A 24492-nucleotide genomic window follows, 5' to 3' on the forward strand; every position below is an offset into this window, starting at 1 on the left:
AAGGAAGGAAGGAAGGAAGGAAGGAAGGAAGGAAGGAAGGAAGGAAGGAAGGAAGGAAGGCATCTGAAGGTTCTCCGTATCAAACAGTTGTTCCTTGTCATTTTAGGCCTTAAAAGCGCTCTCTGCAAACAGAGGCAAGCATCCCACTGGGACTGAATTTTCAGAAGACATTTAGTCAATCTAAGCACACCTGGACTTCTATTGATCAACTTTTACAGAGGTTTCGGATCCTTTAGTGAGATTTGATCATTGTAATTATTAAACAAATAGTACTTCTTAATAGAGTTATTTTCCACTTGGAAAATGCTAAAATTCTTAGCTGTAAATGCAGTCTTTCATCACTTAACCCTGTGAAGAGAAGTTCTACAATGGGACAATAGAAAGATGCACAGGTTAACACACATGACCAAGAAAGAGCAAGAATCAGTGTTGTGCCGGTTGCAGACAGAAATGGTCGCCCTGGGACAGGAATCTGCAGAGTGCTGCTGATAACAAAAAGAAGCTGATGATACTTCCAGAAGACAAAAACTTGCAGAATCTTCAAAGCTTCCAGAAAAAGGCACTGTAAACTGGACACTTCCATTAAAGCACTAAGAGGTTGGTTGCCGGCAGTGTTCCCTCTAAGCTGAGTAAGTGTGAGCTAGCTCACAGTTTTTTAGCCTCCAGCTCACACATTCTTGTCTCCATTCAGGAAGGAGGGCTCCAGAGCAAACTCATTGATGCAGCAGCCAAATCACTCGCTCACAACTTTAATGCCAGTGGCTCACAAAGTGGAATTTTTGCTCACAGGACTCCGTAGCTTAGAGGGAGCACTGGTTGCCAGTCCATCCCTCTCTCACACACACGTAATAAGAATGAAAGTTGTAGTGGGTATTCGACAGTAAGTTTTATGTAAAGCACTTTCTAGGAACTCTTGCCACATGAAATACAAAGAAGAGTTAAATAAAGAGTTTCATAATTATTTCTGCAACTTCCCCCTGGCTGTGACTGAAGAACTACGGTCAATAATTTTTGCAGGAAGTAATTCCAGGCTGCATGAAAGGAAGTTTACAAAGCTTGTTTCAGTGCCTGTGTAACACATCAAATCTGGCAGCTCTTCACTTTGGAAGTCACCCCTGACCCATGAAGCTGTGATTCTTTCCCCCACAGAACACTTGATGAGTTTTAAAAGGCTGTAAGTGGTTGATACATCAGGCTGTACCAATGGCCAGAAGTCTGCATAAGTGGATATGCTAAAAGGAATCTCATACTTGCCTATTTGGAGAGCCAGTTTGGTGTCGTGGTTAAGTGCGCGGACTCTAATCTGGGAGAAGTGGGTCTGATTCCCCACTCCTCCACTTGCCCCTGGCTGGATGACCTTGGGCAAGCCATAGTTCTGATAAGAGCTGTCCTTGAAAAAGAGCAGTCTCTGTCAAGAGCTCTCTCAGCCCCACCCACCTCACGGGGTGCCTGTTGTGGGGAGGGGAGGGAAAGGAGTTTGTAAGCCGCTCTGAGACACCTTTGGGTAGTGGGGTAGAAATCCAATCTCTTCTTCTCTCTTCTGTAAATGCACACATAACTGGAATAATGGACACCTTGGCAGTCTCCTTTGATTCCAGAGCATGTTTTGTTAATCTAGTCCCAGGAATTCTTCCATAACCCTTGAGCCACATGGGGGAATCTCTGAAGTTATACTTGCGTGCTGTCGACTGCAACCCTAAGAAAACTTTCCTGAGAATAAACCCCACTGAATAAAATAGGGCTTCTGAGTAGGACCGCTCCCTAAAAGTTCAGGATTCCAAGAACAGTTCAATATAATCTGGGTGAATCTAAAGAGATTAGGCATGTGGATGTTTGTCAATCACAACAAAACAAACCCCTATATGCCTCCAGTTACCAGCCTGAACACACCCAAGCTGTATGCTACAACTACATCTGTCCCAGTCTCACCTGAGGGATTCACAACAGACATTTTTGGAATTACGGGATCCACCTGACGCAGTCAGGAACCAAGACTGACAAAGCCAGAATGGTACCCATAGGGATAATGTGCTACAAATATCGGCAACACAAAACAGAACACCGCTGATGGTCACATACAGTTCATAACTCAACCCAATTCATCGTTAATGAACTACAACCTATGCTGGATAGTGATATTCCTCTCACAGGCAGGCATTTTCTTGCACACATGCAGCTCCCTAACCTCGAGACCAGAACCTGTTAACAAAGCAGCTTCGTCCCCTTATGCAGTCCAACGCCACAAACATCAGACCTGACAACGCCTGCCACACCATCTCCGGCTCATTCACTTGCTCATTTCCCAACAACAGATGACATCAAGTGTCAGCAAGGCCCTCCTACTCTCTACACTGCACAAACAGGCCAATCCCTACACAAAAGAATAAATGGACACAAATCTGGCATTAAAAAAACAATACTCGAAACCGGTGAGAAACATTTTAATTTTCCAGGACATACTACTGCTGACCTATGTCTGGCAGTTCTCCTACAAAGCTTCAAAGGAAGATTTCAACGTGAGATAGCTGAACTAGAACTCCTTATCAAGGACAGGACAATGCTCCTGCCCCCGGACTGGACAAGCACACAGGATTCTTATCTGATTGCAGATGCTAATTTTCTGTATTTCCTACCTCTACGGATCTCTCCTGGCTCCGATCAGCCTGATTATGTTTTGCATGGTACCTCTGCATCCTGACCCCAACTGGCCCCGCTTTGTAACGCGCCTTCACCTTCTGACCTGGCTAGAAGGGCTGCTGAAGCTTCGCTCATGTTTTGTATCTGATAAAATTAGCTCTGACTCCTGAAAGGCTTACACCCTGCAAAAATCCCGTGGGTACTTAAGGGGCTGCTGGGCTTGAAAGCTGTCCCTGCTACTACAGACTAACATGGTTGCCCACTTGATGCTGTATTTGACAGAGAGAGCCAGTGAGGCGTGGCGTGGCAGCGAGTGCGTTAGGCCAGCGTGTGGAAGACTGGGGTTCGAATCTCCACTCCTCCAGAGAGGCTCACTGGGCGACATCGGGCCAGCTGCACACACAGGGCGGCGGGGGCGGCTGTGGGGATGGAGCGGAGCAGAGGAGGAGAATGAGGTTAGGTGGCTTTGGATCCCCACGAGGGGAAGAGGCAACATGCAGTGAAGTAAACAGCACCCTACCTGCATGGCCACGGACTACAAACTGCACATGTTCGGGCGATCTGGCTTCAAAACGGGTTCCAGGTGCTGGAGCAGCCTAGGCTTCTTCACTAAGCATACCACACCAGGGCCTCACGCTCCTCTACTCCGCCCGCCCCCTGGCGTGCACTTGAGCGCACATCCCACTCTCCTCCCCTGGCATCAGCGCCAGCGGGGCTACAGAGAGCCAGACAGAACATGACCACCCTGTGCTGGTCCCCCCGGCAGCTGCCCTGGGACCTCCTCCTCTGGACCAGGATCTCTCTTTATCCCACCTTCCCCCAAGGGACTCAGAGGACAGCGCCCACGAGTCCCCCCCTCCCCCCATCTGGCTCTCACAACAGGCGGGTCAGGTGGACAGAGAACCAACAGCCCAAGGTCCCCCAGCAGGCTTTGAGGGGGCGGGGAGATCTGAACCCAGGGCTCCCAGACCCTCGTCCGGCACGTGCGCCAGATACCCCCTTTCCTACTCTCAGCAGGGTGACCGACTTTTAAACTGGCCCATCCAGCTGCCCCTTTAACGGCTGTCAGCCGCTGATATTTAACGTCATGCCATGAAAGGTTCAACCACCCAGTTCCGCTCATTCAGCCTCTATTCAAAGGACAGGAGGCTTCCTCCCTGGCTCAGCTGGCGACCTCAAAAGACAGGGGAGCTGGGTGGACCTCCGCTTGTGCCTCATCGGCATCAACGGGGCTTCAAGCAGCATAGAACGGGTCGTGCTCCAGTGTTTTCCTTCAGCACCCTTTCACCTCAAGAATAACCTCCCAGAGCCAGTTTGGCGCAGTGGTTAAGTGCGCGGACTCTAATCTGGTAGAACCGGGTTTGAGTCCCCACTCCTCCTCCACTCACAGCTGCTGGATGACCTTGGGTAAGCCGTAGTTCTGATAAGAGCTGTTCTTGAAAAAGAGCAGTTTCTGTCAAGAGCTCTCTCGGCCCCACCCACCTCACAGGGGTGTCTGTCTGTTGTGGGGAGGGGAAGGGAAAGGAGTTTGTAAGCCGCTCTGAGATAACTTTGGGTAGTGAAGGGCCATGGGGTATACATCCAATCTCTTCTTCTTCTTCTTCTACAAGGACCTGCAGAGTGGGCAGGGCAGGCCTGCTGTCGCCCCCCCAGTGCCCCGACAACGGGGAAACGGGAGATTTGCAGGCGCTCCTGGCGCAGTCTCCCATTTCCTGGTGGGAGTGAATGGGCCAAGTGTCTCTACTGAGGAGAGGGCCCTTGTCCAAACGGTGGCAGGCGCCCAAGTATGCCTACCTTTGCTGCCAGACCTGCTTCGCCTAAGCCCGTGGAAAAGGCACTTATGGAACTTAACAACAGCTCTCTTAACATGAAAATAATCTGCCTCATAAGAGCACACTCCAATCAATTTTTTATTCCCAAGGAGTATTTAAAGCAAGCAACGCAACACTCAAATATTCCCAACTTGAATAGAAAGGGCATTACAAAACGGCTTTCATTGTTTCTTTGTGGATTCATCAGGATGATCTTTGTGCCTATAGAAGTTATAAAAATTGCTAAGTGTTATAAAAAGGCACCCAAGAGCTTAGCTTAATCAGCTTGGATAATAAGATAGCCTTGGCTTACAGGTTTATAGAACAACAAAACAAAAGTTACCAAAAGCACAGCTGGCTGTTATCAGAACACTACAGTAAAAGACCACATTAGGAAGCTTTCAACATGCAACATCTCACAGAAATTAAGAAAAGCTTTCAATGACTTTGTGCAGCCTCACCACTGAAACGTGCAGGTGTTTTGTTTTGAAATCAGCAAGTATTTCTTTGAAACAAAACTTCTCAGAACATCTCAACTCAGCCATGAAGCTTACGGGGAGATCTTCAGCTACAACTAGCCACACTCTCTCAGCCTAACACACCTCACAGGAAGGAAGTCTGAGTCCAGTGGCGCCTCTAAGACCAACAAAGTTTTATTCTGGGTATAAGCTTTCGTGTGCACGCACCCAGAATTAAACTTTGTTGGTCTTAGAGGCGCCCCTGGACTCAAACTTCATTCTACTGCTTCAGACCAACACAGCTACCCCCCACCCCCAAATCACACCTCACAGGGTTATTATTTAAGTAAAATGGAAGAGGAAAGAACTATGCCATCCTGAGCTCCTGGGAGGAAGGGGAGGGGGATAAAAACATGAAAAACAATATACTCTTAAACAGCTTTCCATTGTACAACAATCCACCAACTGGAACAGATGTTTTTCACAAGCTTTCTGTGAAGTGTGTCCTTTTAACATAGTGCTCTTTGCTGCACTGACACCAGAAACTGGCTGACTTTTTGCACACACACACCCCAGTTAACTTAATATATCCTCAAACCTGCTGCTGTAGCTCTCCACAGGCCTTTAAAGCCCCTGGCAGCAAGCAAGCAAGCAAGCAACAAAAACAACAGAGCTAATAATCAGTCAAGAGTAGAGATGCAAAATCTCCAGAAATTTTGAAGCGACAGAAAAAAACACTATTTTTCTAAAAACAAGGAAATTTTACTGCCTTAGTAACAAAATGCAGCATTTATAACTTACTGAGCACATAAAATTGCAATACTTGACATATTTATAGAATTTAGAAGTTGCACATGCCTTAGTTTTGTACAAGCAAAATTGCACATACACACAATACTTGAGAGAAAAACTGCAATTTGATGTGCCTTATTTATTGATTTATAGCCCACCCTCCCCTGTACAACAGGGCTCAGAGTGGATAACTACATAGCCATAAATTAAATGATTAAATTTATATTTTATTTATATATTTACACTTTCACAATTTGTACCCCGCTCACCCCCCCGAAGGGCTCTGAGCGGCTTACACGGTGCATGGTGCAGAGACCTATGCAGAAACCCTAACTATGGCCACAGTACGTCTGGGGTGGGGGGAGCCCTACCAGGTACAGCTTTCGGCAATGCTATTACAGTCAAATACGAGGGCACATAAAAAGGAAGCACAACACGACAGGGAGGGAGAGAGAGCAGTCTTGGTGGAAGCCGTGGTTGTCCTCACCCGTCAGCTATCTTAGCACACGTATCTTAATTTTTGCTACCTGGTTAGAGGCCACATCGGGTCAAAAGGACAACATGAGGCACGCAACTGCTGAGACGCAATGAAAGCCCTGCATGCTCCCCTCATGAAGATGAGGTATCCTTCTAGGTGCAGAAGCGCATCTTGGATTTAAGAGCTGGATGTCTACGGCAGGGGTAGCCAAACTCGCTTAACGTAAGAGCCACGCAGAATAAACGTCCGATGTCTGAGAGCCGCATGACATGAACAAATATTACAGACATGTTTTTAATTGAAAAATGCAATTTTGTTTTTTATTAAAATTAAAAGAGACTGCCAAAAATAAAAACAAAAGAAGTAAAACCAGATACTGATAATGATATTGGTTTGTCCAATGATATTTATAGGCTTCGGGGGGGGGGGTTGAGAACACATAAAGCATTTCTCTCATTCTAAAAGAGAAACTATTTCACAGGAGGTTTTTTTCAGTACTCCCCAAAATTTCCAATTTTCCACCTGAAAAACCAAAAAAGAGGCCTTGGGGAAAAAGAGGGGAGGAACTCCCCCCTAAAAAAAAAATTTAATGTTCTTTTGCAGGCCTTCACATCTCTAGCCAAGAGTCAATCTGGTTGTATTAATGTTTTTGGACCACACTGCACTATACACTTTTCATCTGTCTATGTTCACTCCAAACACATTATGGCCTAAATAAATCCATTTAAGCATACAAGCTTATGCTGAATATACACCATCTTTACCAAAACCGTTTTCATCCCCCCCCACCCCCAATGACTTAAAAAGGCATTACTATTTACCATTAAAATGCACACAAGGGAGCTAAACTGGTGCAAACCTGCATGTGGATGCTCTTAAAAGGCTTCAGTTCACACCCTACAATCCTTGCAGTTCAACTTGCCTGTTTAATAAGATTAAAGAGAACCTCAATTAGGAGGTGAAAGACACTCGAGAGGTATTTTAAAGTATCCTTCCGCACATGCCTCAAACCTGTTTTAATCCCCTTAATCCTAAATCTCACCCCTCTTCCAGGTGCAAGGAACACCAGGCTCGCGGAACTCATTTGCGCCCCTCATTCTGACTTGGGTATCAAAGATACTCAACGCTGTTTCTCCAGACATACCCCCAAAAATCCAGCTTTGTACCACCACACCGCGCAGCACCCCCTGCAGGGATCTCCTTCCCCAGGCTTATCTGCAACATTTACACGGTTCATTCATTGTGGCAGCGACAGTCCCACATTTGAACTGACATCCCCGCAAGCCAAAGTGAACAGCCCAAAGGCCGGGTGCTGCGTGGTCCCTCCCTCTAAAGTGCATCCTACAGCAGCAGCTATGGGGGAAGTATTCTTTTTTAAGTAAGATCTTTCAGAGTAAGGTGATCTGTACAGCAACCAGAATTTTTTTTTAAAAAAAAGAACTCATCTCACCCCACACATCTACCAAATGCAATGCTTTCCCCACATGTTTTACTGTGCTATACTCTGGCATTCCAGTAAACAATATAACACTCACATTTAGGTAATTCAGAGCATGCATGCAGTTATGATGCTCCAGGCCAACTTACTTTGCTTCATCCTCTGGAAGTCACTGACTCTGTCCTTTGAAGCTTGCCTTACGACTTCTTTATCAGCTTTCGGGCTATTCGCATCACGATCAGGCAAGAGGTTGTGAAGAGGGTTTGGTGGAATCTGCTTTACCATGGCATCGGCATTTCCGTCATGGTTAACACTTGCACCTACAGTTTAAAAAAAAAAAAAGCACAACAAAAAAGGGACCCTGGTGGCTGGCACCATACAGAATCCAAGGGACATGGCATGTGAGGGCCCTTCTGAAGGGCCACAGATGGCAAAGATCTTCAACCCAGGCAGAACATCCATTTTTTTTAAAAAAGCTAATAATTTATTGGGTTTTCTGTTCTATCAATACCAGCTTTGCACGCCAGAACTGTCACACTCCTCACCCAGTCATCTTTTTAAAAGATCTGCTCAGTTTAACGCTAAAAAAAAATTAATGGAGAAAAGATGGAAGCAGTAAGAGGCGTGACTGAAAGAAAAGAGTCTGCAGGAAGGTGTTTGTGAAAGCTCTTGGATGAGGAATTTTGGCCAGGTGCAGCCCTCCGTCACAGGCATTCCTTTGGCTTTAGGGCCTCTTATGACCACCTTCTGGATAAAACTGATTCATTGCCAATGCTGGGAGAAAGGGGCAAAAGGGGGAGAGGAAGAAGAAGTAGTAGAGGAAATTGGACTTATCCCCCGCCCTTCATGCGGGAGTCTCAGAGCGGCTTACAGACTCCTTTCCCTTCCCTTCCCCTCCACACCACAGACACCCTGCGAGGTGGGCGGGGCTGAGAGTTCTTTCAAGGACAGCTCTTATCAGAACTACGGCTTGCCCAAGGTCATCCAGCAGGTGCAAGTGGAGGAGTGGGGAATCAAACCCGGTTCTCCCAGATTAGAGACCGCGCCCTTAACCACGACACCAAACTGGCTCTTGACAAAGGGTGACAAAGAGTGACTAGTGGATTTTAACTCTTCACATGCACCACCCACCACATATTTTACTCTTTTAGACCTCACTTTTCTCTCCAAGAGGGACCCCCCAAAAGGGCTGGCCTCATTCTCCCCTCTTCCATTTTACCCTCACAAACAGCCACCCCATGAAGGAGGTCAGGCTTACCATGAGCGATTCACTCTAAGCCACCCAGCAAGCTTCTGTGACAGGAGCGGAGATCCGAACCTGGGCCTCCTTCGCCTACGACCACTCCCCCAACCTGGCTCTCCGTTCCCTAGCCCTGGTTGCTCTCCCCCACCCCCACGGCGACCTTACACTACTCTTCTTCGGCAGTGAGCAGAGAACCCTGTGTATTTACACCCCCACCCCATGAAGCAGGCTTTCCCCAGCATCTTCAGCTGAGAATACAGCTGCCTCGAGCGCGCCTCCATTGTCCCCGTCTCTCCTCTGCCCCACGTACTCGTGATGTAAAGCTTCCGGGAAAAGGAAATTTGGGAGAAAACCAACATGCTTATTACGCCTAAACGTCTTTTATCTCGTACGTTTTAAACTGTTGGCTGCCTTTAGTGGCCCTTGTAAGGGCAGAATGGCAGATTACATTTTTTTTTTTGGTCAATAAATACACTTTACTGCTTTGACATAAAGTGCGCCACTTGGAGCTAGGCTTACCAAGTACCTACCTCGAATCGGCGGGGGACACCTACTTCTTGTCAGGAACATTCCCGTGCGGAAGACAAACGCGCCGCACCATGCCGTCGCCCAGACGCGACGCCAGCAGGCTGGGCACGTAGCTGGGCGGCGCTCTGGCAATGGAGCTGGAAACTTGAGTTTCCAGCTCCATTGCCAGAGCGCTGCCCAGCTACGTGCCCAGCGTGCTGGCGTCGCGTCTGGGCGACGGCATGGTGCGGCGGGGGTGTGTGTGTTACACAGAGGGATGTTCCAGCCGGGATCCATGTGTCCCCCGTCGATTCGAAGGTAGGTACTTGGTAACCCTACTTGAAGCTTTGCTGCCGCATGCACCCAGACAACACAACCACTGGACCTAACAACGGCAGCTACACCATCAGAGGCTCATTCACTTGCTCATCTTCTAATACTGTATATGCCATCAAGTGCCAACAATGCCCTTCGGCTCTCTACATAGGACAAACAGGACAAGCCCTATGCCAGAGGGAAAATGGACACAAATCTGACATCGGGACTCACAAGACTGAGAGATCTGTAGGAGAACACTTCAGCCTTCCAGAACATTCAATGGGTGACCTCAAAGTAGCTGTTTTATTACAAAGGAACTTCAGGAACGGAATGGGAAACTGCTGAATTACAAGTTACTACAACACCTGGAACAAAAACCACCCCAGGACTCAAAAGGGATATCGGTTTCTTATCTCATTACATATGCTAACTCATTCAGTCCTCACATATGTATTCTCAACAAGGGGGCTATAAATCATCTGTACGTTTGTGTATTTCATTTTCAGAACAGTACATTATAATACTGAACGTAATGCAAGGAATATTGGGATGTTTTGCTGGCATGACACTGCATCCACCTCAAGAAGTGCTGTAAAGTTATCTCCACGCCTTGGAGGAGAGAACGCAGACGTTTGCTTCTCACAACTAGAAAAGACACCTTTAGACACTTTAGGCAGTGCGGCGCTACGATTCAAAGCAGCCCAGGAAGAACCAACGTCATCAAGCCACGTCTGAAGCCTACAGCTGAACAAAAAATCCCCGTCAGCTGCAAAATGTGTGCGATTTAAAGAATTATACGTTGTCCTCCCTTACCCCTATGAAATTGTTAGTCCCTTGTGTGAAACCGTGTAACTGTAAATCGCTCAGAGCCAGCAGCTCTGCCGGATTGAGCGATCAATAAATCGAAAGGTATTATTATTATTATCTGCAATTTTGACATATTTATTGCTTTACAACTGCTGACCTTATAACCTTAAGCTTGTTATTTAGTTCTGACTTTGCGTACCTTAAACATTACTATGTTACATGTTAATTTGCTGTTAAGTCCCTGTCTATAAGTTTGAACCTCACCTACCATTCCAATGTATTTGAAAACTGTGCCTTGCACATGAAAGCTCGTACCTTGAATAAACCTTTGTTGGTCTTAAAGGTGCCACTGGACTCTAAATTTGCTCTACTGCTTCAGACCAACACAGCTGATCACCTGCACTTAAAGCTTGGCTAGCATATACTATCTGGCACATGTATGGACTTTAAGATTATAAATATCTTATCAAGCTAAGCTGCAAGAAATACCCAGTCCTCGACACTGAGCTGCAGGTTGCTGCACACTTTGCTACCTTAGGACGTGTCTCTTAGATTTTGCCACCCAAGCGGCAGAAAACGCTGAAAATCAAGAACACTTTGTCGTGAACAAAAATGTCATTTGCAAACAGTCTCACAGTCGTAACAGGACCATCAGCTTATTTGTATATCAAGGTAAATATTATAGCACTGAAAACAGTGAACTCCTGAACAGGTTATCACCACCATATATATTAGACCATATTGATTGTGCACAGAGTTACTCACATTTGAACAACCAATACATATATATCCTTGAAAATGCAAGGCATGTCCACAGTATTCATGCGAATACCATGTCTTACATAAAGATATTCATACTACACATTTTGAGTGAACAAAACCTGGTCTTAAGCGTTTCACTCATTTCTAATCGGAAAATATTTCACAGGAGCTCCACCCACCGACCCCAGCAGTGCTTCCAAAATTTCCAGATTGTCTCCACTGGATTTTTTTTTAATCCTCAGGAAAAAAATAGTTTCCTCCCAGACCCTTCTATTTCTATCTACCCCCCCGTACACAATTAGAGCTGGGGGGGCACCTCTCCGGCTGGCCGTGGGATCATCTTGCTCTCCAGGGAGGCAATCGCTTACTGGCATGCTCTCTCGTTTTGGTTTTTATTTGCTTGCTTTTGGCAACGCAGCTCCTGAACAGAGCTATCTAACAAGTACAAGTACAAGTAAATGTATTGTATTAAGTCATTGGCCATTACAAAATACAAAAGGCACCATAGCAATAATAAAAATTACCACCATTAGCAATAATAAAAATTACCACCATCAGATTAAAACTGACTACAAACTGTGCTAATAAAAAGGCTAAAACAGATTTAATCAGGTAACCAGCCCCTTAGATCTAATTTTGGACACTGCTAAAGCAGACAAAGAAACCCTATAAGATACATATGCATCATTATCTGAGAGCAGGGATGTAATCTTCTCAGTTTCTTTGTATGTTTCCATAGCCGATAGGATTCCTGGTAGAAATGTCTCTCTTGGGATACTATATAACGGACAGTAAAGCATGTCGTGAGGAAGGTCCTCCACCACTGACAGGCCACATAAGCAGAGACAGTCCTCTTTTGGAGTATGTGAATAGCAGCCAGCCAAAAGTGCTGTTTGCATAGATTGAAACCGTAAGGCTGTAAAGGGAACTCTGAGGATAAAGTTGGAGATGCTGACTAAGTAGCTCGACCTGCAATGGTCCAATTTACAGAATTTATGCCAGGGAGCCGAGCTGTCCCCCCCCCCTTTCCCCCCCCCCCCCCAGAGTGGGGGGGGGGGGGGGAGAGGGAACCAGAGCAGTGACTGGATCGGCCCAGCTGTGGTGTCGGAGCATCAACTTTGCCCTGGGTTGGGGCATACAGGGAGGAAAACTGAGAGCTCCTCCCTCCACAGAGGGAAGTCTGCTTATCTTTGCCTTAAAGCAGGAGGAGTAAACGATGGCCAGATGTCCCCCCCTATTCCTGTTCTTCTGGACCGCAACCGATTCAGGAGCTTTTTACCTTGAGCCAGATTGGAGGCATGAGGTTGTTCTGTGGGAAGATTCACGATGACCTGCCGTGGCTCCTTCTGAAATGTTGGCACAAGCGGCTTCTTCAAAGCTGAACAAAACAAGTTTTTATTACAAACTACTCATCAACCAAAACCCTCAGCCAGGCGAGTTCTAAAGCAAATGCATACGACACAGTTCACAGAGACTGAGAACTGATCTCCCTAGGCTTCTTGTAACTGACCCTAGCCTGGTGTAGGTATATATACGGCTCCGGTGGTACCTCTTTCGATTGCCACCCACGTCCACAGCCTTCCGCTCCTGAAAAATGTTGCCAATGCAGTATCTGCAAGAACTCACAAAGAGCGGGTGCCTTGTTGAAGAAAAGTGCAAGCAGCTCTTATTAAGAGGAGAAGTATTTTAAAAAATGTAAGCAAGGCTGATATTAAGAATTCGGTTTGATCTAAAAGGTAGGCTAGAGAATTTTTCCGGTGACGTTAAATCAATTAGAACAGATAGAATGAGAAAAGAATATGTCTATGAAATTTGGGGAATTGTATAAATTTACTTAATATCTAAACGTATCTTATAAAAGACTATTGTAGAATGCCTAGACAATGTTTAAATAGAAGTAGGAGCTAACAGGCTGGGGCAGGTAATACACTGTATTCTTGGTGCTTTGGGAGGGGGCAACACTGGGAGGGCTTCTAGTGTCCTGGCCCCACTGCTGGACCTCCTGACGGCATCTGGTATTTTTGGCCACTGTGTGACAGAGTGTTGAACTAGATGGGCCATTGGCCTGCATTCAAATGTCAAAAAATAGGTAGTGTTTAACATAGGCTTGTAAAGATATTAGTTAGCTACATGTTTGAAAGATTGGCAATTAGATATATATGTATGAGGTAGTTTAAGAGATATGATGTTGTTATTATTACTCTCATGTATGTTTGTTTGTTTCTCTGTATGTTTTGTTTAAAATAATAAAAATTATTATTACAAAGAGAGAGAGAGAAGGGGGGAGGGATAACTAACTGTCCGGAGCACTTCTGCTGTCTTTCCATATCAAACCTAACTATTTATCACAGGTTCCCCCAACCTTTTGGCGCTTGCGGGCACCTTTGGAATTCTGACACCTTTGGGTGATGAGGAGCACCCCCACAAAATGTCCGTCCCAGGAGGTGGAGCCAGCCAACCAAAAATGTCGGGTTCTGCATAACTTTAATAGTGACTCGTCAGCATTTTGGGGCAGACGCCTGGCTTAACAGGATGCCTTTTTAAATGGATATATGGATTAAAAATATTTCATTACACACAGTGAAGATCCTTGTGCTGTGGTGGCCGCTGCTGCTGAAACAACTTTTAAAGAATTTGCAAAGCCAATCAGAAGCCTTGCTGGGTAAGAAAGCCCCACCTGGCCCCCGCCCACTTTGTAAAAACTCTCGGCAGGTGCCCAGGGGCACCACATCGGAGTCCCCCGCTGCATATCATCTACAGCACACACATTTCACACCATGTTAAGATTCAGCAACCGTATTTAGCACACCTTTTCGTGGACGCTGCCTTGGAAAAGATTTTATTCACACCCAATTAGGTGATTACTCTGAGCTCGGTTAAATGGAAGCTGAGGTGTCTACCTGAACAAAGGATCATAGAACTCTGCCACTAAGAGATCTATGCTAAGACGGATGCCCTCTGAGAGGTTTCGGCCCTGAACAGAGCAGCGTATTTTGGGGGGGAAGCAGCCACTGGGGCCCCAAGAAAACCAAGCAGAAACTCAGGGTTAATTAGGGTTTTCAATAAAATCTAACTCTTTTATTAAGCAAAACAGCAAGTATAATACCACACAACTTATGCAAATAAATCCTGTAAATAAAGATCATACGAATAGATCGTAAATCAGCTAACACCTTATAATACTATTCACCTCCATTACTTATGAAGAATTTCACCAAATAAGGCTGTCAGATTCAAGGTCCTACAAAACATACAACGCAGCCCACTGAACGAGAGTTTCTTACACAGCACCAGATCTCCTACTCTGAACTCTTTCCACAGATTCCAATTAATTTCCCCAACGAGCAGCATCCTTATAACAAACTATAGCAAAATATAAAGGGTTACCAAAACTTTACAGGGACCCCTTACATAACTTTTCCACTGTTACATTCTTCTACTTTTAAAGCAAAGCAACTCAAACTATAGCCAGCTATACAAGACATCCCACGCGGAGCCCAGCAATTAAGACCAACACCCACTCAGCCCTGGGAAAGTCTTCCTGACTCAACACATGGAATTCACTGCCCCAGGAGGTGGTGGCGGCTACAAGCATGCACAGCTTCAAGAGGGAACTGGATAAACATCTGGAGCAGAGGTCCATCAGTGGCCCATTAGCCACAAGGTATAGATAGGAACTCTCAGTCTGGGGCAAGGGATGCTCTGTCTTCTTGGTGGTTGGGGGGGGGGCAAGAGTGGGAGGGCTTCTAGTGCCCTGGGCCCCACTGGTGGACCTCCTGAGGGCCCCTGGTCTTTTTGGCCCCTGTGTGACACAGAGTGTTGGGCTGGATGGGCCATTGGCCTGATCCAACATTGGCGTCTCTTATGTTCTTATAGGAACTCTCAGTCTGGGGCAAGGGATGCTCTGTCTTCTTGGTGCTTGGGGGAGGGGGGCAAGCCCCACTGCTGGACCTCCTGATTGCAGCTAGTCTTTGTGGCCACTGTGTGACACAGAGTGTTGGACTGGGTGGGCCACTGGCCTGATCCAACATTGGCTTCTCTTCTGTTCTTATAGGAACTCGCAGTCTGGGGCAGGTGATGCTCTGCATTCTTGGTGCTTGGGGGGGGGGGGCAACAGTGGGAGGGCTTCTAGTGTCCTGGGCCCACTGCTGGTGGCACCTGGTATTCTGGCCACTGTGTGACACAGAGTGTTGGACTGGATGGGCCACTGGCCTGATCCAACACTGGCTTCTCTTGTGTTCTTATAAGGGTTTGCAGCTTCAATATAAGAAATCCGTAACTTTTAACAAGGCTGTACAGTTATCGTCTCTAAGCAAGGACACAGAGGAGCTCATTCCACACCTTCAACAAGCTCGCAACTAAAACTACATGAATACTGGGAAATAATATTACACTGATTTTAATATGCATGTAGAGTCAACGTAATAAAGTTATCATGACAGTCTTTTGAACTCCCTTCGCCATGTTCCACAACTCACGTGGAGCATTAACAAAGGAAAATACTGTAAAGTTTTAGAAAATTATCTAATAGGTTTTATGCTCTAGAAATAAATATAAAATTGCTAACCAGTGAGGTTGTCTTCGGCCTTAGCAGGGTCGTTCTCTTCTATCCCAGGCATGCCTGCGTCATCTCCTGGTTTTATTTTTTCTACCAAAACAAAAGGAGATTTCCCCCTTTACTACACTGACGGTGGAAGTGATTTCACAGTCGTTGCAGGGGCTGGACGCGTTCTGATGGAAATGTCCTAAGCCCAAATAAGACGCACTCCTACGTGCCACTGCAGAGGTACCTTCTGCAGGTCTTTGCTAGGTGTGCCTTGTGACTGAGGCGGCCCTTTGCCCCCTCCCCCGCCAATAAACGAACAGGGACATAATTATTAACTTGTATCTGTGTCCTACCACACAGTCATGCCAGACAACAGACCTTTGCCATCTGAGATATTGTTTACGGAAGGCTCTTCATTCTTCATGACATTCCTTTCATCCAGCTCTTGCGTGGTCTTCAATACTGCAGCGTTACTGCTCAGATCGGCTTCCACGTATTTGCTGGACGGGCTCCTGTGCACAGCCTTGGAAAGGAAAACATACATTCCCTTTGAAATCTGGCAAACTTTTCAGACGAGTTCCAGGATATCTGGGCCTCTCCTACATTAAAAATCACTGGCTGCTGAGCTTGTATCATACTCTCATTCCCATTTTCCAGTTGGAATCCCCTTTTCTTATCATGCCTTGTAGAAGAAGAAGAAGAAGGAGAGAAGAGATTGGATTTATACTCCGCTCTTCACTACCCAAAGGTGTCTCAGAGCGGCTTACAAATTCCTTTCCCTTCCCCTCCCCACAACAGACACCCCGTGAGGTAGGTGGGGCTGAGAGAACTCTGACAGAAACTGCGCTTTTTTCAAGAACAGCTGTGCCAGAATTATGGCTTTGCCCAAGGTCATCCAGCCAGGTGCAAGTGGAGGAGGAGTGGGGAATCAAACCCGGTTCTCCCAGATTAGAGTCCGCGCACTTAACCACTACACTAAAGTTAGCCTTTACTGGCATAAAACAATACCTTAAAAGAGGATTACTATAAAACCATATAAATCCATACATATAAAACCAAACTACATAATATTGCATAATCTTACATAAAACAATTCGTTACTAAGTGTTGCTCATTTTGTTAGTTTTTCCTGTCTTAGCTTTATAGCTGATTGTAAAAACATGGCTACCTTCACTGATATTTCAGGAGCGGAGTCATTCAGAAGACGGTGCACTTTTAAAGCATCAGGAAGGTCCATCATGTTGGCTAAGATAGGGTTTAAATATCTAAAACGTATATCTACATAAAATTGACAATGCAAACAGATATGTGAAACTGTCTCAATACATCCAGAGTTACAACGGCAAAGTCTAGCCGTATATACTATATTATTATATCTCCCATGCAAGATTGCTGATGGTATTGCACTGAATCTTGCTAAAGAAAAAGCTCTGTGCTGTTGTGGTGCTTGTATATCAGATAGGTATGGGGCCATTCAGCCTACCGTGAGAGGAATCTCAAAGTTCAGAGGGGAGCAAGATTTGTTAACTAAGCTGTATAGCCTTTGTGTTTCAATGTCCTTTTATCAAGAGTATGGAAAACCATTCTGCAAATAAAAATAACCCTCATCACCTTAGGACTGTGCAGTGTAAGGCCGGGGGGGAGGGGGAGCAGCCACTGCCGTTGTGGGTCTATTCTTAGATGGAGTAACTACTGACCCTTCTCTTAAGTCCTTCTCCTGCAGCTCCTTATTCGGAACATCAGTTTGCCGTTTCTCCGCAAGATACGGCCAAAGCTTACAATATAAATCAACAAAAAATCCTAACGCTGATAAAAAGATTAACAAAACCGCAAGGTAAAATAGCAGAGAACAAAGCACGGAACATATTCAAGACAAGCTATGCATTAAATCAAATGTGTTAAAAGAGCAATTTCATCAATAAACCAGCAGCGCTACCCACAAATATTAACAAAACCCAAGACCAATAAAAATAGGAGAGAGCGTTCCAAGGTGCCATCAGTGAAAGAGCCCCATCTCTGATCATCATCCACCTTATTTCCGAAAGGCAGAGCCGCAGAAGAGCAAACTGTTAAATGCTGATCTTAACTGGGAAATTAACTGACAGCAGCGAAGGCTGTCCTTCGAGCCACTACAACAACCTTCTAGTCCCAAGCCACCAGGGCATTAAAGGTAAGAAGCAGCAGTTCGGTTTCCAGGCATGATTCACTTTGCAGGCAGCTGCCAGGAATCCACCTGGATCCAGCAAACATAGGGAGCTGACCAGCTCATCTGATCCCCCACACCTGCAGAGGCTCTGAGCACCCAAAGCCCTAAACACGCACCCTGACAAAGTAACGTCAGAAATTTCCCCTGTTTTGCTTCCGATCAATACAAGTTATTCATATCGAACACCTATGACCACCAAATGCATGGGATCCAAGATGTTTTGGAAATGGCCCTATGGTTGTCTCAGTGACAAGCCAGGCCAGAGCTGCTACAGCTGACACCCCATCCAAGATCACCTTCAACAGCTCAAGGATGGAGACGGATAAGCAGCTGGGAGAACACAGAATTCCTAGTCTGGCTCACACACACACACACCCAGCATGAGACGGGCACGCTTGAAATTGGCACTATGACTGACCAAGCCCCTGGAGAGGGCGATGGGAGTTTGGTAAGACCACAGACATTCCCTCTCTCCAACCACCAAGCCTTCGCTGATTCTACACACAGCAATCTGGTGGGCACAACACAGAGAAATCCACTTCTCCTCTGTCTCACTGGGTCTCAGGGACACAGGTCAGCCACTTTATCCACACTGACTAATACGAAGCGTCATCAAGTTTAATTTCAGCAACCAACATTTTAGATAACTGTACCTTCTGGTCTTGTAGAATGTGGTCCTCCAATTTTTTCATATTCTCTTCATGCTGCAACCTCAGTTCTCTGATCTGCTGTCCACACTGAAAACTGAAGCACAAAGACGGATAACTGATTTGTCTGTTACTTTTTCCACTCTGTCCTTCAGCCAAGGAGTACAGAGTTGCATCCTTCCTCCTTTTACCCTGTGAGGAAGGTAAGGCTGAATGTGACAGACTGACCCAACGCTGTAACAGTGATCTTCATGGCTAAGTGGGGATTTGAGCCTGGGCCTGCACAGTCCTAGACACTAATAACAGCACACAGGCAAGTGCTCATTTGTTTCAAAAGTTTCTCAGATGAAAGATTTATATACATGTTACTGTTAATTGCTACAGAAGAGGAGGAGGAGGAGATTAGATTTATACCCCACCCTTCACTTAAGAATCTCAGAGCGGCTTACAATCTCCTTTCCCTTCCCCTCTCCACAACAGACACCCTGTGAGGTGGGTGGGGCTGAGAGAGCTCTTTTGAGAACTGCTCATGACAGAACAACTCTGAGAGAACTTGTGACTGACCCAAGGTCACCTGGCAGCAGCATGTGGAAGAGTGGGGAATCAAACCCAGTTCTCCCAGATGAGAGAGTCCGTGCTCCTAACCACGACACCAAACTGTTTGCAGAATCTGTGCCGGAAGTTAGACTTCTGCAACAACAAGCTTATTTTCTTCTTCCTGGGAGGCGCTGAACATATGAAGCTGCCTTCTGCCCATCTAGAGCTTTCGTGGTTCTCTGCTAAGCAGAATGGGAGACACTGAAGACTGAACTTGAAAACCTCTGCATGGAAAGCACACGCTCTGAAATTCCTTGTCTACCTAGACTGCAGTTCTCCATTAGAGAAACCTCCTTGCAGAAGCAAAACAATTCCTCAAGGATGTTCAGCGCCAACCTCTCCCTGTTCAGCTCAGTTATTCATTGTGCCTTGATGGGGTCAGGATGGAGGATGGACATCGCAAAGCACTCCATTCCCGGTGACCGATGGTATGGTTAGACCATGAAGCCACGCTTGTACAGCTTCCGGCCTCTCCCAGGGAAATCCTCCTTGGCTATCTCAAGGAAGGGTCAACAGAAGCTGGATGACATGCCTCCACCCCACCCCATCCCACCCATCCGTGCTAGCCCAACATGAGAAATCATTCTGCCTGGTCTTAGTGGCGACACAATATAGGCCTTAACTACTAGGACTTGTGTTAAAATTTGACACTCGTTTCCTTTAGACAAAAAAGCAGGGGGGGGGAATGGAAATGAGAACCTGCTTTGATCTCAAAGGAGACCCTGAAAGGGTACAGAAAACCACGACCGGTCCGTGTTACAGCATCAGCTCAGAGCTTTAGGAAGCGCTGCTGCACTCAAATCTCAATACCTTTCATACTCCAGCCTTTTAACGAGCTGCGTATTGTTGTTCTTGTATTCATGAAGCTGGTCCTCTTGACGGATAAATTCCTGCCGTAACTCCGCAAGTTGTTCTAAGCATAAAAGCCAAAGAGATTAAAAAGTCCCTTGGTGAGTTAAATTTGACATTTTTCAAAGAGACATTTTCTAAGTTTAGCTACCTCTTTTTGAAATTTAATATAAGCCAGTCTCACATAAGTGACATGAAACCCAGAGCTTACTCTCATCTCTTGAGCTCAAGAAGATCATCTTGGGGGAGGGGGGGGGATTACTTTTGTAGGTTCCATCTCACTAGCACGGCACAATTCTGTCGCCTACAGATTATGCCACACCACATTTGTTGGGGTTAAAGTGCCGCAGCATTTAATCAAATGAGCCCCTATTTATGTAGAGCATTCTACCACTTAACTCTCCAGATGTGTTTTGTGTATATTTATACAAAGTTCCACAAGCAGTAAGGTTATAGAAAAATGTTATCTTCTCCATATTGCTTACATTCTTGTGAATATAGAAAGGTTGCCTAAATTGCCCTAACAAAATAGAGCAGATTACCAATGATGGTAAATAAGGGGAATTACTTATGGGCATTGTTCTTTATGGGAAGAAATGTAGGTGACTCAGAAATATGGTATGCGGCTGCTGTCAGCAAGCTGCCATTCTGTTTTCTGTGACCTCTGTGTACATATCTTTACCCTGTTGCACCCGGTTTGTTTCTACTATCCTGCTTCTGTGCTGGAATGCATAAGATAACTACTGGTGGATGTGTGGGGGAGACGATGCTGTAATGCTTGCCTATTGCTATCTCATGAGAACTGCACCTGTGTTTTGTCTGATGTTCTGCCTGGTTCCCATGGACGGGACGCGCAACCGTTTCATTAGCCCGCCAGCGGGAATAGTATTCATTGGATATGTGTCTGTTTGAATTTCCTTTATTATGCTCGCCCTACCTGTGTATCCCCAGTTCTAACAAAGAACGTGTTTGAGTATGTCTTCAACGCTTTGAAATAAATTTTGCTTTTCTTGAAAACGTGGATTTATTCTCGATGCTTGGGGATCCAACATATTGTTAGAACTCCCTTTCTCCTATCGTTCCGATTCTGGCAAGATCATGAGCGGAGCTGAGGGAGACCTACCGAAAACGGAGGGGGATTCAGGATCGATCCCACACACCTCCGCTCCTTTGGTGACTGCAGCCTCGCTGGAGGGTGCCGTGGGGGGAACGATTCCCCGCCGGCCTGCACATCTGTCTTGGCCGCCTCCGACCCCTTCGCACTGGGGTCCGCGGAAGACTCAACAGCAGGATGACTGGACTATGTACAACACTCAGGGCACCCGAGAGGTGTACTCCCGTCGAGGGAGCGGATTACGTGAAAGTCTGTTTGACAAGGGATTGTTCCCAGAGCCGGGGGCTACCTCGGAGAAGGGGAGTTCCAAGCAAGACCTCGAGGAGTGGATGTTCGAGCCATCGGGGCCCCGAGGCCACGTAGAGGATTCGGAGGGAGCCGGGGGCTTCCAAACGGAAGAAGACTATGACCCACCCCCGGACTATCAACGTCGAGAACCGATCCCTGAGGAAACCACCGGGGAACGACTGGAGGAACTGGAATACTCGGTGAGGGACTTGTTGAGGGCATTCCAGGATGTAATGGAAGCTCTGCCGGGGATGATGGACATTAGAATGGCTAATTTTCTTGATGCACACGCCGCGCAGCAGCAAGTTGCCCCAGCACCGGGAGTTCCCGCGCCGCAGGTGCCTGCCCAGCCACCGGCCGGACCTCCGCAGCAAGTAGGGCCTGCGCAACAGCCGATGCCGGGGGGTCCGCCAGGACCGGGTCTGCCGCCACCGATGAGGCCAGTGCCAGCGGGACCACCGGTTGCTCCGGGTCTCCCTCTCAGGGGAGTTCCGGGTCAGCTGGGACCGTTGGTAAGGACTCCACGGCCCAGACCCAAGGATTTACTGGAGGCTACCTTTGACGGCAACCCAGAGGAACTCGCCTTCTTCACGGTGAGGGTGCACAAATTCGTAGAAGAGAGCCGACACCTCTTCCGAAATGAAGCTGCTCTCATTGATGTCATCTCGGCGAGACTGAAAGGAGACGCCGCCACATGGTATGTGGGACTGCACAATGACCGCGGTCCGGAACTTTTGAATTTGCGAGCATTCATGTGGGCGCTGCGGGCTCGGTTTGAGGATGTCAACGCGAGCCAAAGGGCCAAAGCATTTCTCCGCACCTATCGTCAGAACAAGAAGTCGGTTCGCGAATACACACTGGAATTCCACAAGCAGGCAGCAAAGCTCCGAGACTACCCTGATCATATTTTGGCTGAAATGTATCGATTGGGACTCAACGCGGACATCCGAGAAACGGTTTTGAAGACTGTTAATCCTATCTCCCTGATGGCTTGGACCCAGGAAGCTGAAAATGCAGAGGATCGGCTAAACACCATCAAGCTCGACCTGGCTGCTACGACCAACAGACCCGTCACTGCCAGCGCCTCCAGACCCAAGACACAACGCCTGTCGGAATCGGCTCGAGAACTACGCATGAAGATGGGGCTCTGTCTAAAGTGCGGGGAGAAGGGGCATTTCGCTGTGGATTGTGGCAGCCGTCAAGCAAAAGACAAGCAGCCGACTCCGACGCCTAAGACGCCACTACCGGGAAAGAAGGGGATGGCCAAACCGCGATTCTCCAAAGCTCTTCAGGCGGCCCAAGGTCCGGAAGGAACCGAGCCGCTTGCTGCCGAGTCAGAAGAGGACGTGGAGGTTGAACCGGCGGAAAACGACAACGGCCTGTTGTGAGAGGCGCAAAACGACACGGCCATTCCAGCACTGCGCCCAAGGTGGTGAGAGAAACCCCTTCCCTGTTTTTCGTGACTGTTTCTTTAATGAATCCGCTCCTGGGTACCCACGTCAGGGTGAGAGCGTTGATTGATTCTGGGTGTGGGAGGGATCTCATCAGCCCTAGAGTGTTATTGACACTGGAAGCGGGGATAACCCCCTTGAAATCTCCCATCATTTTTACCCAAATGGATGGGGCGCCCATGGAACCTTGTACGCATGAGACTATGGCTTTGCGGTTGGGGGCTGGCGATCATTGGGAATCCAGGACCTTCATTGTTACCCCTAAGTCGCAGTTTGATTTGGTACTGGGGAGTCCCTGGCTATTTACCCATGACCCTTACATCTTGTGGGAAGAAGGGGTTGTCAAATTCGTGTCGCCAAAATGTGTAGATCACTGCTGGTTGGATTCGTGGGGGGACCGGCCTGCCGCGCAGTTCCCCTGCGGCACTTTGAAGCCGGAAGAGTTAGCGTCTTTGCCTCGAGAGTATAGAGACTTGGCGAAAGTTTTTGGCGAAGAAGAAGCTAACGAACTGCCCCCCCATCGCTCTACTGACTGTGCTATTGAACTCTTGCCTGATTGTAAATTGCCTAAAGGTAAAATCTATGCGATGGGGCCGGCTGAGAAAGTTGAACTGCGGAATTTTATTGATAAAAACTTGGCCCGCGGTTTCATTCGCCCGGCTTCCTCCCCTTTCGCCGCGCCGGTACTCTTCCGAAAGAAGAAAGACGGGGGGCTCAGATTGTGCACGGATTATAGGGGTTTGAACGCTGTTTCTTTGTCCAATGCCTACCCCCTCCCCCTTATCAAGGACTTGGTAGCAGAGGCCACCAAAGGCAAAATCTTCTCGAAACTTGACCTACGGGATGCATATTTCCGAGTGCGCATTAGGGAGGGGGACGAAAGTAAGACTGCGTTTAATACCCCCTTGGGGCAGTTTGAATACCTCGTTATGCCCTTCGGGCTTCAAGGGGCTCCGGGGGTCTTCATGAACTTAATCAATGAGGTCCTACATGAATTTTTGTTCAAAGGGGTGGTTCTTTACCTTGATGATGTGTTGCTGTATTCCCAGGACCTACCGTCGCATATTAAATTGGTGCGCCAGGTCCTTAAGAGGCTTTATGAGCACAACCTGTTCGCCAAACTGTCTAAATGTGAATTCCACAAGCCCTGCATTGACTTTTTGGGTTATCGCATCTCCGGGGGGAAGGTGGAAATGGACCCTGCTAAAATACAGGCTGTGCTTGAATGGGAACCCCCCAGAACCCGCAAACAATTGCAAATGTTCCTCGGATTCGCCAATTTTTACAGAAATTTCATCCAAAATTTCGCTCAAATTGCCCTTCCTCTAACCGATTTGTTAAAAACCAAGGGAAAGGGGTTTGATGCTACCAAACCAGGCGCCCCACTTAAATGGTCCCCTGCTTGCGCGGAGGCTTTTGAGAAACTTAAACGTATGTTCACGTCTGAGCCCGTGCTGGCGCGCCCTGATGAAACTAAAAAATTCATTGTCCAGACTGATGCCTCGGATGTGGCAATGGGAGCCGCTATTTTGCAAGAAGGGGA

General features: G+C 47.0%; 1 protein-coding gene across 3 annotated transcripts in view; it reads right to left on the reverse strand.

Moving 5' to 3' along the window:
- The window catches only part of CASC4 (cancer susceptibility candidate 4), a 41877-nt gene that overhangs the window by 4071 nt on the left and 13314 nt on the right, over positions 1–24492 (reverse strand). For all 3 annotated transcript variants that reach the window (XM_015418516.1, XM_015418515.1, XM_015418514.1), the window contains exons 4-9: positions 20058–20160; positions 18657–18747; positions 16176–16320; positions 15819–15899; positions 12531–12629; positions 7764–7934 (exon numbers count right to left, since the gene is read on the reverse strand). In XM_015418516.1, the coding sequence (XP_015274002.1) occupies positions 7764–7934; positions 12531–12629; positions 15819–15899; positions 16176–16320; positions 18657–18747; positions 20058–20160 (690 nt within the window). The remainder of the gene's footprint in view (positions 1–7763; positions 7935–12530; positions 12630–15818; positions 15900–16175; positions 16321–18656; positions 18748–20057; positions 20161–24492) is intronic.

This window comes from Gekko japonicus, unplaced genomic scaffold (genome assembly GCF_001447785.1).
Source record: "Gekko japonicus isolate JY-2015 unplaced genomic scaffold, Gekko_japonicus_V1.1 scaffold275, whole genome shotgun sequence".
Lineage (NCBI taxonomy): Eukaryota > Metazoa > Chordata > Lepidosauria > Squamata > Gekkonidae > Gekko > Gekko japonicus.